Source organism: Schistocerca serialis, chromosome 1 (genome assembly GCF_023864345.2).
Source record: "Schistocerca serialis cubense isolate TAMUIC-IGC-003099 chromosome 1, iqSchSeri2.2, whole genome shotgun sequence".
NCBI classification, from domain to species: domain Eukaryota; kingdom Metazoa; phylum Arthropoda; class Insecta; order Orthoptera; family Acrididae; genus Schistocerca; species Schistocerca serialis.
This window is the reverse complement of record NC_064638.1, coordinates 899686877-899705090: the sequence shown is the minus strand read 5'-3', so window position 1 is coordinate 899705090 and position 18214 is coordinate 899686877. Positions and strand designations below refer to the sequence as shown.

The 18214-nt window shown below is 36.5% G+C and overlaps 1 protein-coding gene across 1 annotated transcript in view; it reads left to right on the top strand.

Moving 5' to 3' along the window:
* Window positions 1-18214, top strand: part of LOC126444898 (uncharacterized) — a 697169-nt gene that overhangs the window by 374463 nt on the left and 304492 nt on the right. Inside the window, exon 9 of the mRNA XM_050090969.1 lies at window positions 972-1088. Within this exon, the coding sequence (XP_049946926.1) occupies window positions 972-1088 (117 nt within the window). The remainder of the gene's footprint in view (window positions 1-971; window positions 1089-18214) is intronic.

Genomic DNA, 18214 nt, shown 5'->3' with positions numbered 1-18214 from the left:
TCCAGTTCGTTTATCTTTTCAGAATCTTTCACAAGATTAATATTAAAATCTTCACAGACCATCATTTGCTTTCTTAAGAACTAAGTGCAATAATAATTACGCAGATTTTTTTAAGAATACGTTTAAGTTTCCCAGTAATGATCTCTATACTTAAGTAGCAATAAATTACTTTTCTGGCAGTAGTAATTCACAATCACAGACTTCAAATTCTTGATAATAGAAATCCTAACAATATTTATACTGAAGGAAAGCAACGAATTTTACATCAGCGCAGACAAATACAGGTATGCTAGAAAGAGTAAATTTTTGTTGTCAGTATGAAAAAACTGTCATTTCCATGACAGGCAGAGCAACAAAACCAGACTCTTTTGGAAAATAACCAGAAACTACCAGACAACAATGACAGGTTTCAGCTGATAAGTTTATCTGTAGGACCTTGAGATTTTGCACAGGACGTGCTTCACATTTTGGCTGTATCTTGATTAATATAGCTTAGTTTCATCTAAAAGTAGTTACACTCAGTATTTATTTCAGTAAATGAAGTATGAGGGTTTCAATAAGAAATATTCCATTTGTTACCTCATTATATGCTTATGAGTATTAGTGCATTGCATCAACTCCATGAAGTGTGAGTTAAGGAGAAGTTTGGAAACCACCAAAGAGTAATTTTATGATAAGGTTTTCTATGTAAGGTGTGACATTGTTGTTCTTGAATATACAATGATGCTGCGGTAATATGAACCTAGTAGCTATTTACATCCTTAAAGAACATAAGCTGCATAACATAATAAATTCTGAACCATAATCTTTTCTACCATCATTCACTTGAATTTAGAAAGTGATCTTCTTCTGTTTAAGAAATGTAAACAATATAAGAAATCAAACTCTTAAAAATTAATCATGCAAAAATGTGACTTTTTCCATATTTGAAAAGAAATACTGAGAATAGTGCAGAGTTCTTCAATTTATAGGAGTTGGATTCACTGAAAGAAGAACTGGAAAAACTTCGGTCTCAACCAGCTGAGCCAGACCAAGATCTTTTGGGAGAAATCCAGAACCTAAAGGATGAAAATGAGAGGCTTCAGAATGTAAGATCTGAATTTATGAAATGGTTTCTCATTCTGTGTGTGCATTTTGTATTGTGTACATCTTGAATTAGGTGATTTGTTGAGATTTTTGTGTATGTTTGCTGTTGTTTTTTCCATTAATTTTAACTTCACTTTAGATATCTGTTTTTTCTTTAGCAATGTCATCAGATGAGTTTTCTTTCCATTTACCAGTGCTACAGAGATAAATTTCCTCTCAGTTTTACTAAGTAAATCACACAACAAACTGTACAGGATAATAAACCTTATAGTTACTGGAAGTAACAATGATACTGAAAATTTTGGGTTTGGTTGTTATAATGGGTCTTGTACGTATATCTGAACCATGTAAACTCACCTTTATGTGCACCAATCTGTTTATTCTAATAGGGATGTAGCTTGTATGTCTCCAGATCATAAAGAACGTGAACAAGATGTTCAAACATTTAGGAGCAGAACATGCCTTAGTGGCACATTTGATTGCTAAAGCATTCTTTTGTTCATTGACAAATGCATTTATTGATCCGTGGTTAGTAGAAAAAGATGATCAAATATTTAGAAGTATAACATGCATTAGTGCCACATTTGATTGATAATGTGTTCTTTTGTCCATTGACAAATGCATTTATTGATCTGTGGTTAGTAGAACAACATGTTCAAACATTCAGGAGCTGAACATGCTTTAATGGCACATTTCATTGATAAAGCATTATTTTGTCCATTGACAAATGCAATTATTGATCTGGTAGACCTTACAATACATGTAGCAAATGGAAGGGAAACATAAATGTAAGAATCAGTAAATTCTCAGCAAAGAAAGCAAATAAGTGAAAAATTAGTGTTACTATGGGTCATGTGAAAACGCTAAAAATTAGATATCAGTAGTTCAGAAATGCACTTTCGAGTCACCCATGTTTTGTCACTTGTAGCATGCTGGCAATAGCCAGCAACTTACTATATAATCAGACTAGCACAGATGTTTGTTCTTATTTAAATGGTGACCAGTTTTGGACTTTAGTCCACTATCAAACCATTCACATAAGTACTACTGTAACACCATATTGTGTGTACACTGGCCACATTGGTACTGTAGGGCATAAATTTGATTACATGACAGGCACTTATCTACTCATACAGGCAATATGGCCACCATACACACATTATGGTGTGGTTGATAATCAACTTAAGTCTGAAACTTGTTGCCATTTTAATAAATACAAACTTCTATACAACTTTTAACAGTTTTATAATTTCATTGAGTCATATTTTCCATGAAAATGTGTCCAGCAGTATGTTATGCTGCTTTTGGGAATACTTTACTTCTATGCCAGTTTTGCCACAACTAGATTAAATATGTTTACTCAAAACTGGGAACATTGCTGCTAAAATTTATAAAGTAATTTGCAGTGTGTTCCATCTATAGCAGAACCATTGTAGTAATGGAAATGAGCGTCACTTGAAGTTTTCTCTGGTCATCCTTAAAGTTCAGTAATTTGTTACTGTAGGGCATAAATTTGATTACATGACACTGTGTAGCGGTTCCACCTATTTTTATTTCTTTGTTTGTTGATTGTCATCAGTGTGGATGTGCTGCGTTGCCACACTGGCTGAAAAATGAGGTTTGGAATTTGGGCACTGACGTCAGTAAATAATGTAGCCGACAGATGCATTGTTGCACTTCACAGCACTTTAATTTCACTGCTCACAACCCCCCCCCCCTGCCCCCCCCCCCCCCCCCCCCACAGCCCCCTCCACATACACATTTAATATGGCCTGTGCACTATTGTTTAAACTTTCCATAAGCTCATTAATAGTTAGCAGGAAAACCTCAACATATTGCTACAATAGTTTCCTGTTGAACCTCTATGAGCAGTAAAACCTAACCACAAAGTTCACAGTTCTCGAAGAATAATCAGGTACATATGGAGCAGACACTGTCATTGTTTTTACACATGGCCTAATTGTTTAACACTTATTACACTGTTAAGCTGAAGCATTGATATTGTTCTAACCAGCACAGGTTACTCATCTGAAACTCGGCATGGACTGTCTATCTTGTGACCAAAAGTTGGGCCCTTATATATCATCACAATAATAGGTGCTGAAACTACACATTGTTCAAAGTTTAATTTACAGAAATTACAATTAAAACTTAACCCATTAAATTAACAGACTAAATTGAAAAGATTTTTCCTTTTAACAGTTTCTTCTACTGCAAGAGTTAGGCCAAATTATTTGTTTAAATCATGAATTTCCATATATAGTTATGCAAACAATACTTTTGACAAAACTGTTAATTACTTTGGAATTAATTAAGGATTAATTTTGTTAACATGTTTTCAAAGAGAGCCAAATATATACCATCAAACAGGGTGATTTTGGACGGTTTTGTCATTATTTTGATTGTAACTTTCATATATATTGTTAGATTAAATTCATTGTCATGGAAGTGGTAGGCTATATGTGTAACAAATAAAATATCCCACAACCAGAAAGCATAGTGTAGCTATATTTATCTGAGGCATTTAAATGAAGTGTCGAAAGTCACCCCATGGATTGGGATGATTTTGGACACATGTGTTTTTTAAATCTCTGTCCAAAATTACAGTATATAGAGGGCAAATTTGGACAGTTACTGCCTTTTTCTAAATTCTACATGCTTTTTATTTGATTTTGGTGACATTTTACACATTTTAAGGTTGCTCTTTGTTATGAATAAGTGATATGGAATGATATAATGAATTTTATATATTACAGATAAGTTTGTGTTTTGCAAGAATTTAAATAAAAAATTTTTACACTTCTTAACTGAAATATTAGAAACAGACAGAAACAAACAAAGTAATTTAACTAAAAGGTCAAAATAATTTTTCTCACTCATCATTCTAAATTAAGCTGCAAGCACTTTAAATGAATGATTGTCTTTGAGTCTAGAGCACATCTTCTCCAAAAATGAACATTCCTCTTGTCTCAACTGGTGTGGGAAGTTTTCTCAAAATTTGCAATTTTTGTATTGTGTCTTCATTGGAGACATTAGGGAACACAAATATGTTTTTACTGTTCTTGTGTGGGTGCAATAACTTCACACTTACTTCCGTAGCACCAACATTTGTGGCTACTCCAATATACTGCCTTGTTTGCTCCTTGTTTCCACATTTATATTTGTACCCTGCAACAAGAAATGCCTCTTCTTTCAGCAGTAAAACTTCATTGGATGATGTGTCATTTACACTTTCACTACTGCTAGAAGCACTGTCACTTGTTTTAGCACTGTTTTTGTTTCCTTGAAAATCTCATCCAGTGATTGATTTTCCAGGTTGAATGTCTAGTTTGTGGTGGCAGTGGGAGCTACCAAGCTTATTTGGAGGATGACGAATTTCTTTGAGAATTTCTTCAAAAGTGGAAGCCAATGCGTCTCTATTGCTTTGCTGGCTCTCCTCATTATCAGGCAATTTTTGTAAGACATGATCTGGATCAAAAGGGATTAGGCCTGTGGTGCAAAATCCACCCTTTATCTTTTCCTTGGAGTTAACTGAAATCATAGTCAGTGTCTGCTTCAGAAGAGATGGGAAGGCATCCTTTGAAATGGTCCCACGAGTGTGTTTCTTCCAATCAGTTGCCATGCTGCTTTCACTGGCCTGAAGAAGCTTACATCAAGTGGCTGGAGGAGGTGGTGGGAAGGAGAATGAATGAAATATTGTTCCACTCACACTCTTCAATAACATGTAAAGACACATGACGTGGTCCACCTTCTTGCCATGAGTCCCACAAATGCTCTGATTTGTAAAGGACATACAGAGGAAGCAGTTTACCATCAGCACTAGCTGCCATTATTATTGAGACACTATATTTTGATGAGTCCATCACTTTTTCAGCATATACTTACTCCCTTGTTTCATAATTATCTGCTGCTTGCCTGGATCATCTGACAGGGTGGTTTCATCATAGTTGATCATGTTGCTAGATGGGAGATTTTCCATCTTTGCCTTGATATTGGAGAAAAACATCTTAACAGTCTCTTTCTTCACTTCTGCACAAGCTCATTTAATATTTTCACTTCTGACTGTCGTTTGAGGAATAAATGCATCCATTCTTCTCCTGGCAAATTATTACAAAATTTCTTCTCTTTTCGGCCATATTTATCAAGGTAGCCTTTAACTAAATATCTAATATCTAATTTGGTGAAGGGAAATACACAACGTGCAGCCATCACAATACCTTGCTTCAACATTTCTTCTTCTTTATTTAGCACTGGCTGCCCTCCCATTGTTTCAGATGTGCTTCCTGCACTTTATTTTGTAGGGTTGATTTAGGTATACCATACAAATCACATACTTTTTGGTATGATAATTTACCACTCTGAATATCACAAACAGCTTTATCTTAAAGCTCTGGGTCATAATTACACTGTACTGTATCACCTCTACTGCTCTTATACGTTCTTGGCATTGTCCAAAATCATCCCACACAGTATACACTCTTACAAAAACTGTCATTATTTTATAACCTTGTATGAGAAACTTGACAAACTTGAACAGAAATTGTCTCAATGCTGTTAGCTACTGAGTGCATTGACAATTACATTTACAATAACATCCCACTTGGCGCAACAATAGAAAGTTTCCACTTTACGAGAATGCATGGATTTTTAACACTGAAACTGTTCATCAATTGTTCACCTAGGGAAACAATTGACACCAAATAAAAGTTGTGGAAAGCAATAAATGGAATCTTGCACTTAAGATAACTGGTGCATGAATGTTAAAATAAGTAACTCTTTGTTTCTATGCAGTGGCAAAGAGCAAATAAGCCATACTGTCCGAATTCACCTCAGTCTCCGAAATCTTCCCATTTGACGGTACTTTAAGATTTCTAGTATTTTGTCTTCCAAACATTTATAAGTAGTGCAGAATTGATATTTATTTATAAGTCAACAATGGAACTTAAGTTAAAAAACAATTACTGATTTCTCCCTATAATGAAAGATACTAATTATGAATAGTCAAAATAAATTAGAAAATCAATTACGTACATAAAACTAAGCACAAAATTAGATCTGATGTTATATTCTTTAAAACTGAGGGCCATCCTTTCTCTTTTATGAAAATGAAAATTATACTTATGTATGTTAATTAGTTAAAAGTGAAAAAAATGAATTTAAGGAGGCAGGTGGCAAAACAAGAGGGGAATTGAAATCATCCCGGCTTGCTTCGTCACAACTGGACTGGTGTTTAACATTAACAATTTTCAGGAACACTTGTACAAAGAGCCATTATCAACAATTAAAAACATAAATCTTATATTTTTCGTTTCAGAGTTAAAGTGAACAAATACTAATAAAAACAATGTAGTTATACAATACACTTCACGAGTCATCAAAATTAGCTAGGACCATAATCTTCACATTCAGTATATTTACTTCAGCAGGTAAAGATAATTGTGGTGAGTGCTTGTGTTGTTGTTGTTATTGTTGTGATCTTCAGTCTGAAGACTGGCATGATGCAGCTTTCCACATTACTCTCTCCAGTGCAAGGCTATTCATTTTTGAATAACTACTGTAACTTACATCCTTCTGAATCCACTTACTGTATTCATCTCTTGGTCTCCTTCTGTGAGTTTTACTCTGCACACCTCCCTCTAGTTCCAAATTGGTGATCCCTTGATGTCTCAGAATGTGTCCTATCAACTGAAACTTTCTTCTAGTCAGGTTGTGCCACAAATACTTTTTCTCTTCAGTTCTGTTCAGTACGTCCTTATTAGTTATGTGATGTACTCATCCAGCCTTCAGCATTCTTCTGTAGCTCCACATCTCAAATGCTTCTATCCTCTTGTCGTCTAAACAGTTTATTGTCTATGTTTCTTCCATACATGGCTACACTCCAAATAATAACTTCAGAAAAGACTTCCAAACTTTTAAGTCTGTATTCAATGTTAACAAATCTGTGTTCTTCAGAAACACTTTTCTTGCCATTTCCAGTCTACATTTTATATTTTCTCTACTACAGCCATCATCAGTTATTGGGCTGCCTAAGTAGCAAAACTCATATATTACTATTAATGTCTTGGTTCCTAATATAATTCCCTTAGCATCATTTGATTTAATTTGACTAAATTCCATTATCCTTGTCTTGCTTTTGTTGATGTTTGTCTTATATCCTCCTTTCAAGACAATGTTGATTGAATTCAACTGCTCTTCCAAGTCCTTTTGCTGTCCCTGATAGAATTACAATGTTGTTGGCAAACCTTAAAGTTTTTATTTTTTCTCCCTGAACTTTTAATTCCATCTCCACATTTTTCTTTGGTTTCCTTTATACCTTGCTCAATGTAGACTGAATAACACCAGGGATAGGCTGCAACCCAGCTTCACTCTCTTCCCAATCACTGCTTCCTTTCCATGCCCCTCAATTCTTATAACTGCCATCTGGTTTCTGTACAACTTGCAAGTAATCTTTTGCTCCCTGTATGTTACTCCTGCTACCTTCAAAGTTTCAAAGAGAGTATTCCAGTCAACATTGCCAACAGCTTTCTCTGAGGCTACAAATCATATATCCATGGGACTGCTTTTCCTTAACCTATGTTCCACAATAAATTGTAGGGTCAGTGTTGTCTCTTGTGTGCCAACATTCCTCTGGAATCCAAACTGGTCTCCCCAAGATTGGCTTCTATCAGTTTTTCCATTCTTCTGTAAAGAATTCATCTTAGCATTTTGCAACTGTGACTTATTAAACTTAAAGTCCACTAATATTCACACATGTCATCACCTGCTTCCTTTGGAACTGGAATTACCACATTCTTCATGAAGTCTGAGTGTATTTCACCAGTCTGATATATATTGCATAGATTTTTTAAGGCTGACTTTCCTAAGGCTATCATTAAGTCTCACAGAATATCATCTACTCCCTGGGCTTTGTTTCAGCTTAGGTGTTTTGGTGCTCTGTCAAATTCTTCTAGCTGCATCATGTCTCCCATTTTCTCTCCATCTACACCTTCTTCCATTCCTTTGTGCCTGCAACTTCATCTCCATTTTATAGCCTCTCTATATACTCATTCCATCTTTCAGCTTTCCCTTTTCTGCTTGCACTGGTTTTCCATCCGAGTTCTTCATATCCATACAGCTGCCTCTCATTTTTCCACGGGTTGCTTTATTTTTCCTGAAGCAGTATTTACGGGTGGTCTCACAAAAGAGGTAAGGGGTCCGTGTGTTGCATGGCATGACCACCAGCCACCGCCACCACATCTGCTGGCTGCCAACACACCTGACTCTCAGACAATAACCTGCTGGTAGCCAGTGTGTGCGTGCTTTCCTTGACTTAACCATAAACAACATTGCCATCCGATTAACTTAAACTTAAACCTTTATTTACACTGGGTCCTCAAAATGATGTTCCTCTGTGGTAAGAGTAGCCTGATGTCTCCTGCACTCATTAACAAACACTCACCAAATATCAGGTGCCAAAATCTGGGAAATGATTTGCCAAACCCTGTCTTCCAACTCTTTGAGTGTGTGGTGATTGGATGAAAATACCTTGTCTTTTAAGGTTCCCCAAACATAAAAATCACATGGATTCAGATCTGGGGAACAAGGAGCCCATTTAACTATCCTGTCATCAGAAACACTTCATATTGCTGTCTTAGAAGCAGTGGTGGTGAGTAGTTGTGCACAGTCCTGCATGAAATAACTGTACATATTTTCAGTATCTAAATTCTTGAAAAAAAAGGATGCAGTTTATTGTTCATATACCTGTCTGTTAGAACATACTGTTTCATGGAAAAAGTTTGGTCCAATAATTCATCTTGCACTTATTGCACACCATACTCCTGTTTCCACATAATGCAGAGGTTGTTGACATAAATCATCAGGGCTTTTGGAGTTCCAACATTGATTGTTCTGAGAATTTACGTATCCTGAAAAATGTAACCATGCTTCACCAGAAAAAAAAAAGCCTCTCATGTCATGCACAGACTGTAACAGTCAGTTGGAATAATGATGTCAAGCAACAGTATCTGAGTTCCTCTGTTGATGCACTACTGTTGTTTTGTATGGTTTCAATTTCATTTTGTGTAGATGCTCTTGGCACACCAGTCTGAAGTACCAAATGATGCAGAAATTATCTCAGACTTCTTTCCAAGGCCTCCACTATCTTGTCTAATTTATTTTTGGTTAAAACACTATGTTCTCTAGGTCTTTGTTTGTGTAACACAGATCCAGTTTCCTGAAGTTTCTTCACTAATCTGTGTATTGTTGAATGATTGGGAACACATCAAGAATTTTCTGTATGAACTCAAACTGACATTCCATGTATGATTCATTTTTTGCATAGTTCAACACATAAAACAATCACTGATCCTTTGTGTATACCATACCTAATGGGAACTTGAGAAAGAACTCAAAACAAAACACCCAAACACTCAGTTGCACAATATAGAAGACACACACACGGTGTTTGTGTCTGAGGACTGGGTCCAGCACCATACAGGCAAAATTTTATCAGGCAACTTCCTCTTTCTTTCATTTCCCCCAGTCCACATTCACCCACAATTTTTCCTTTTCATTCTTTTGATTCCTTTGAATTCCAATCCCCATTAGAGTTAAATTTTCATCTCCCTTAACTATTGGAATAATTTCTTTTATCTCCTCATATATTTCTTTAATCTCTTCATCACCTGCAAAGATAGTTGGCATATAGACTTGTACTACTGTATTGGATGTGTATGTCTTGTCTATCTTGGCTATGACAATGCATTAACTATGCTGTTCATGATAGGTTACCAGAAAAGAGGTGAAGCCCGTCCACACCTGCACCGGCATGATGGCAAACTCAAATGGTCTACTGCCATCTCTGCTTAAGGGTTAGTTTTCACTAAAGTGAGGTGTCACAGGATGTAGGCTCTGCAATGTTTGCATACATCTGGTTAAGGTTAACCATTAATACATGCTCATCTGGAGATGGATTGGGTCAAAAGTTTAATGAAGGGTAGCAGTTTGAAGAGCAGAGGAAAAAAAGTGCCAAGGCACGAGCCAAGGGAAAAAAAAATCTCTGTGATAGTTAGGCCAGGTAGTAAGAGCAGTAGCAGATGTCTAGCTGCCTGCGACAGGTCATGCAAGGGTAGGCTTTCTTAGTAGTGGGTATCATGCATGTCGATACCTTTGACATTGAGCGGTGGTTTTACTCAGTGGCTGCTGCTGTGTGCTGGTGTTGATCTCTTGGTCAGCATCAGCAAACGTGTAACAGTTAGTTTCATCATCATTTTGTGTCCGATAGGTCAAATATCAGATGCACAGTGTAGGGTGATGTTGGCGATTTGTTTGTGCATCAGTGGGTGAGCTCATCTGTTTCTCTGCTGTAGCATGTTAGTCAGCTTTAGTAGCAGCTGGTATATCCAGTCAATGTTGCTGATATGCAGGGGCTTGCCAACATTTGTTGCTTGTCGGTATATGCTAGCTTGCGATAGGTGGTTATGCCCTAGTTAGTAGTGTCTCTGGCCACTTGTGCTTCCACCTATGGTTGTTATCATAGTTTCCCAGAGTAAGGATGAAAGGATTATTCAAGTGTCTTAAGTTCCTGTATCATTGTGTGGCATGTTTTTGAATACATCCTTGAGGGTTTCAAGGCAGTATTCATTGTGAAGATCCACAGTGCATGTGTAGCATGGAGTGTTGCTAATGATTTGTAGCACTTTGTTCTGTATGATTTGCAAGCAGCACAGGCATGCTGCATATCCCCAGATGGGAGCTGTGTACATCATTAGTGGTCTAATCAGTGTCATGTACACAGACCTCGACACCCTCCTATTCAGTGCGCTTTCGCTGTTGAGCATTGGGTAGATTTGTTTGAGCCCAGTGTGCGCTCTGTTGGTAATGTATTCAATGTGGTCCCCCCATGTAAGTTTCTGGTCCAGCCAGACACCGAGGTATCTATCTTTCTCTCAGAAACATATTGGGCATGTATGTAGTGTTATCTGTCTACTGTATTGGTGTTTGCACAGTAGTTTTGGTCTGAGTGTAAACAGAACTGCTTTGCACTTGTCAACGTTTACTTTAATACACCATCGTTCCAACCGAGGCTCTGCAGTTCTGAGTGCCATCTGTATTCATGAATTAATGTTTGATGGTTTCAAGTCTTGTGCAAGCATGGCTGTGTCATCCGTGTAGATGGCTAACATAGTATTTTGTGTTGCTGGGAAGCCGTTAATGTACAGGTTGAACAAGATGGTCCCTAGGATGCTTCCCTGGGGTACTCCAAATTGGATACTGTGTCATGTTGATTGTTTCCCCTGCACATCAGTGTTGAAACATCTGTTCATGAGATATGAGTGTATGAGACATATGAGTCCATCCAGGGAGGCCATTGTGCTTAAGACGGTCGAAAGCTTTTTTGATGTCCAGGACTATTTGGTTACCCACATTCCTATTTTCTTTATTAAACCTAATCCTGCATTAGTCCTATTTGATTTTGTATTTGTACTCCTGTATTCATCTGATCAGAAGTCCTGTTCCTGATGACATTGGACTTCACTTATTCCCACTACATCTAACTTCAACCTAGCCATTCCCCTTTTTAAATTTTGTAATCTACTTGCCAGTTAAGGGGATCTAACATTCCACACTGCTATCCACAGAAAGCAAGTTTTGTTTTTCTTGGTGATGATATACTCCTTACTAGACCTGGCCCAGAGTTGAATGGAGTCCTATTTTACCTTACCCAAGAAGATATCATCATCATTTAACCATACAATAGAGCTTACAAGCCCTCAGAAAAAAAATACAGGTACAGAAAGGCCATTTTGGTTGATGTTTCAAGGCCAGATCAATCAATCTACCAGACTATTGCCCCTGCAACTATTGGAAAGGCTGATAGCCCAATCAGGTACCATAAGTTTGCCTGGCCACTCAACAGATAACCCTCCAATCTGGTTGCACATATGGTGCAGCTGTGTGCCTCACTGATGCATGCAAGAGACTCTGCCAATGGCAAGGTACATGGTTCATGGGGGAGGGAATAAGTGCTTTTACTGCAGGCCTATATTTTTGATGAAATAATTTCTTTTTGTTCTAAGTGCTTATATCACAAAAAATATTATTCCATTGAAAATGATGGCCTGCAGTAAAAGTATTTATGCTCAGCAGCTGTTGAAATCAAACTATTATGTATTATGAGAACAAAGGCTTTCACAATGGCACTGTTGTGTAAAACATTCTCAGACTTCTTGCTGCATCAATTTAGGGTAAAACCTCAAGCTTTTGATGATTACCTCCATTGTCTTTGTCAGGAGTAACCTACTGTCAAAATTGCAACTGTGGTTGCATTACATAGCCCACAGACCTTCTGATTGGTCATTTTGTGCAAATGGTGTCATTGTGCAAATGGTGTCAGTGCTGCTGTTGGTGGTGCCACTGATCCTCTTTAATTATGATGGTAAATTTTATGAAATGATGGATGGAATGGCTATGGATTTCCCGTCATTCCTAGTTAGTATCCAGCAATAGCCAACATTTTATGGAACACTTTGAGGAACGTGAATAAAATTTGGCTCCCCCTCAGCCATCTATATTTTATTGTTATGTTGATGGCACATTTGTGGTCTGGCCATATGGCATAGAAGCTCTTGAACACTTCCATGAACATATGAACAGTATATATCCAAACATCCAGTTCACTATTCACGCAGAGAAACAGGGAAGGCTGCCATTTTTATATGTTTTGGTACAATGAAAGTTGGACAGATGGATTGGCTACTCAGTGTACCACAAGCTGACACACACTGTGTGACAAAGCAAGCTGGGATGTTTTTACTTCCCCTCTTGTTTTGCCGTCTGCCTACTTATAATTCATTTTTTCACTTTTAAGTAATTACCATTAACATACATGAATATAATCCACATTTTCATAAAAGAGGAATGTTGGCCCTTAGTTTTAAAGAATGTAACACCTGATATGATTTTGTGCCTAGTTTTATCTATGTAATTGATTTCCTAATTTATTTTGACTATTCGTAATTAGTATCTTTCATTATAGGGAGAAATCAGTAATTGTTTTGTAACTTAAGTTCCATTGTTGACTTATAAACAATTCAATGTATCAATTCTGTGCTACTTATAAATGTTTGGAAGACAAAATACTAGGAATCTTAAAGTGGAAAACATGTTAACAAAACCAGCCCATAATTAATTCCAAAGTAATTAACAGTTTTGTCAAAAGTATTGTTTGCATAACTACATATGGTAATTTCATGATTTAAACAAATAATTTAGCTCAATTTTTGTATGTAGAAGAAACTGTCAACAAGATGGAATTTTTCGATGTAATCAGTTAATTCAATGAGTTTCGTTTTAATTACAATTTTTGTAAATTTAACTTTGAACAATGTGTAGTTTCAGCACCTATAACTGTGATGATATATAAGGGCCCAATTTTTGGTCGTGAGACAGTCAGTTCACAGCCGAGTTTCAGACGAGACACCTGTGTTGGTTAGAACAACAACAATGCTTCAACTTAACTGTGAAATAAGTGTTACACAATTAGGCAGTGTGTCAAAACAATGACAGTGTCTGCTCCATATGTACCCAATTATTCTGAAAGAACTGTGAATTATGTGGTTATGTTCTTTACTGCTCATTGATATTCAACAGTGAACTATTGTAGCAGCATGTGGATGTTCTCCTGAAAACTACTGATGAGGCATATTGAAAGTTAAACAATAGTGCACTGGCCATATTAAATGTGTATATGGGGGTTCTGAAAAGTGAAAGTAAATAACTGTGAAATGCAAATGTGCATCTGTTGGCTACATTATTTACAGTAGACAGTACTGCACTTCCAACCCTCTTTTTTTTCAGCCAGTACTTCAACACCAAGGACAACAAACGAAGAAATAAAAGAGGACAAACCACCACAATGGACTGATATTTTAGCACCCAGAGTTTTAATCACCCAGTGTAGAAGAGTTCAGTTTTAAATACACTGGTACACAGAGCAAAAGCTGTTTCTGATCAGGCCCATGTGAATTCTGAAATTAATCAACTGAAGTAAGTATTCTGAAAGAATGACTGTGGGTCATGTCATATAAAGTCAGCATCCTCCAAGAAAAGGAAACATCAAAATATTTAACATTCACATGATGAGCCAATGATTGCAATGCTTCCCTTCTGTGGCACTACATCCAGCACAATAGGCATAGTCCTGGGATGATGAGGTTTAAGACCTATTTTCTGACCTGCTAAGAAGATAAAAGATATGCTACACTCTTTTAAGGACAGTCTCTACTTCAGGATCCCTGGGATTTACAACATTGTTTGTGAGTGTGGAAGCAATTTCATTGGTAGTCCATCCACACAATTTCTGACCACTGTGTAGAACGTCATCAGTATATAAAAAATTAAGAATTCAAGAAATCTGCAGTTGCTGAGCACATACTCACAAAAACATAAAATACTGTTTGATGAAACACAAGTTTTCTCCCAGGATCCTACACACAAGGATTTAGTAATAAAGGAGGCTGTAGAAATAAGAATGTGTGGTAAGATCTTAAACTGTAATAGGGGATGTAACCTTAGTGGTGCATGAAGTGAGCTCTTGATGCAGAAAAGTGTCAGAGATATTCATCACAATGTTTATGGTATGGTGAGATTGGTGGCAAAACCAGAATGCACATTGACATCATCTGTGATAGCATTACATAATTACTGATGAATTAGAAGCTGGCTACGGGCTGTATAAGGTCATCACAGCAACAGTTTTAAGAGTCAGTTGCTACTTGTGAAGACGATGGAAGTAATAATCAAAAGTTTGAGGTTTTGCCCTGAACTGACCTGGCAAGAAGTCTAAGAATGTTTTATACATTCTGTATTTTATTTTGTTAAGAGGTAAAGCAATAGAAATGGTTTCAACAAAACAGGAGAAAATAGCTACAATGTGGCATCGCAATGGAACCATTATTGGAATAAAGACAGAATCTTTGTTTTAGCATGTTATATTCATGCATAGAATTGTTTCTCTGTCATCAGTATCATGGAGCCATGTTGTGTGATACAATTTGTAGGTATAGATCATTATACTGAACATGAGTTGTGGAACATGATATCATTTCGATAAAGAAATTGTTAAAAAAATCTATGGAGCATATAAAAAAACTGGCTCAAAACAATTACAAATCTGCAGTTATTTGTCACAGAACATACTGATATTGAATTCAGAGATATTCTTGGGTATGCAGCTGGGTTTCCAAGTCCACAGACTATTAAGCCTCCATTGACAAGGGTGGATGCAGAGGAGGCATGTCCATGTGGTGTAATACTAACTGTTGAGTTGACATGATGTGAGTGGGTCTTCCCACATAATGTCATTCTGCTTTGAGCACACTCAAGGCCGATTCCCAACCTCTAATTACCTGCAGACAGCAGTGTGTTTATAAGTTCATCATGTAGCTGAATCTCTACAAATTCTTGTAGGACACAGTCAAAGAATGTGTCATCTTATTATAAAATATTGAGGCCGTCATGATACATGATGTGGCCTTTAGAGATACAGTGCCCTCACAACAAGTAATATTGTTAGTCAGTCTCTATCCATGTGACATTGGTACTTGATACTGTTTTTCTGCGCCTTCTAAGTAATATGGCTTACATACATTTTTATACACTGACGTGATAATGCAGTACCATAGTTTATTAGTTTTGGAAATCCTAAGTCATTCTTAACAGACTGAAAGAAATCTTTTTCTGCATCTTCTAAGTAATATGGCTTAGATGCATTTTCATACACTGATGTGATAATGCAGTAGTTTATTAGTTTTGGAAATCCTAAGTCATTCTTAATAGACTTAAACGAATCTTTTATTTTGGGAGAAGGGTGAAATGCACCATTGAATTTGGATTTTCTAAGCATTTTTTTCAGTTTTTGGTGCTGTGTAAAGCATAAAATCTTCTGTAGCAGGTTTCCGTCCTTCTTCTGCATTCTGTGGCTTAGACACTGGATCTGGCAGTTGTTGCAATCATTCCTGTGGAAAACAGTCTGTAAGTGGTGCAACTCTGCTGCCTAATGGAGAACAGACCATTTTCTTTATGAACAATTCAACAACCACAAAAGATGAAAGCCTTGTAAGGATCTGTTAACTATGACCTAGGAATCTACTGCATCGCATGTCAGTGCAGGAAACTATATGTGGACCAGATTATGCAGACTGTTCATGAAAGGTGTTCTGCTCCACTAAAGGGCATATCACAGATACTGATGGCATCAACTTATTACAATTGGTTAATACATTCTGGTTTGTGTCTTAAAAGATCTGTAGCTACATGATGAATTTGTAAATAAAGGCAGGGATTCTTATCTACAGTGTGACGCAATATTGCAGCATTGCTTGTGCAAGTTGGGGAGTCTCTTTGACTATCTTGTGTCTTTAGTGGAGCAAACATTGATTGACTCTGAACAAAATCCTTCTTCATTTTATCTCACACTACTCTATTGCTGGAGTAGCACATTGCAACAAATTCAGAATAATAATTTATTACTTCATCATGTACAAAGACAAATACAGACAAGCAGGACTGGCTAATCTTGTTCTCACATCAGAAACAATTGAAATTCCAATTGACATTCTTGTCAACTCTATGTTGTGGTCTTCAGTATTCCTTGGGAGCTGTACATGGCCTGGGATCTCTTTGCTGCTACTTGTGATGATGTCACAGACAGTCATATGTAGCTTGGAAGGAATATCTCAGACAAGAATACAACAAATGCAGACTACAAAAACAAAATGATTCCACAAACAAAATAAAGGTAATTGCCTCCTTAACAAGAAAACACAACATGAACATAAAATAAACATATGTAAGAGAGACTTTGTACTCTTACATATGCCTTACTTTATAAATGAACAAGCAGGAAAAGAAATAAAAAAGAAAAACAAACAAATATACTTAAAGAGAAATACTTTTGCAATATTGTAAAACAATAACTAAAGTTATGAACACTTTGGACTTCTCCTTTAACTGTTTTCATTTTGTTTTCAAAGACAATAAGTCAACCTTTCATTTATTTATTTTATTTTTTTCACACCTTACAGAAGTAACAACCTGCTGTAGTTGTGGTCTGAAACATCTGTACCCTTACAACCTAAGTTAATCAGTCAGTCTACCACTCAAAATACCTGCATTATGTAGTACAGCAGTCATGATAATTATCATTAGTAAACCTATTAAACAAATATTAGAACCCAAGAAACTTTGTTTGTATTTGCAAGCAAAGACTCATAAAACACTTTTTAGGGTGTCATTGTGAAGCTTAGTTTCCATTATAAAATCCACTATAATCACTCCCAAAACCAAATGAAGTGTCACATACAAAAGGGAACAATATGCCATTAAAAAAATTATGTCATATGAACGTTAATTTTTCATAATCTATTCCTGATAAAACTTCTGTAACTCAAAAATAATATTTAGTGGGTCTTAACATGGCCATAAGTGGAGGAACTGATGAAAGGTTTAATTTGTGTTTGATAGTGTAGACATTCTACATGTCTTTCATTATAATGTACACCCTTGGCATACCTAATCATGCAAAACAGACTCATAATTGAGAATGTACTCCTCATGTTGGAGGAGCTGCTATGTAACTGACTCTATATGTGCAGCAATATCAGATACCTTTATCAGTGTGGAAACTTTTACAGGAAACAAAAAAAATTGTTTTTGTTTTTATTGATGGGTTCACTGCAAAACTTAATGCCTCACATCGAATTTAGTCCTAACATTCTCTGCATCATCATTCATAATGCAATCACCTTCCTCTTGTCACTCCTCAGTGAAGGTACATAAAACAACATACGTCATTTTGTTAATATCATAATAGTGTTAGCATACATTAGCCTTACCTCTACCCCACTGTTATAAATGATGGGTTACCATCATTGTATCAATCCTGCTGAGTGCTGACTACATAATGTTTATGAATCATTCTATTTGTTACGTATTTGGGAAAAGAAAGGACTGTTACTTAATTGCTCTTTAATTTGTTATGAATGGTCATGAATCCTGGGTATTATACATGTCCTTTTCTTTGCTGGTTGTTGGGTCAGTTAATATGAGGGTCATTCAATAAGTAATGACTACATCTCCCATTCTGTAC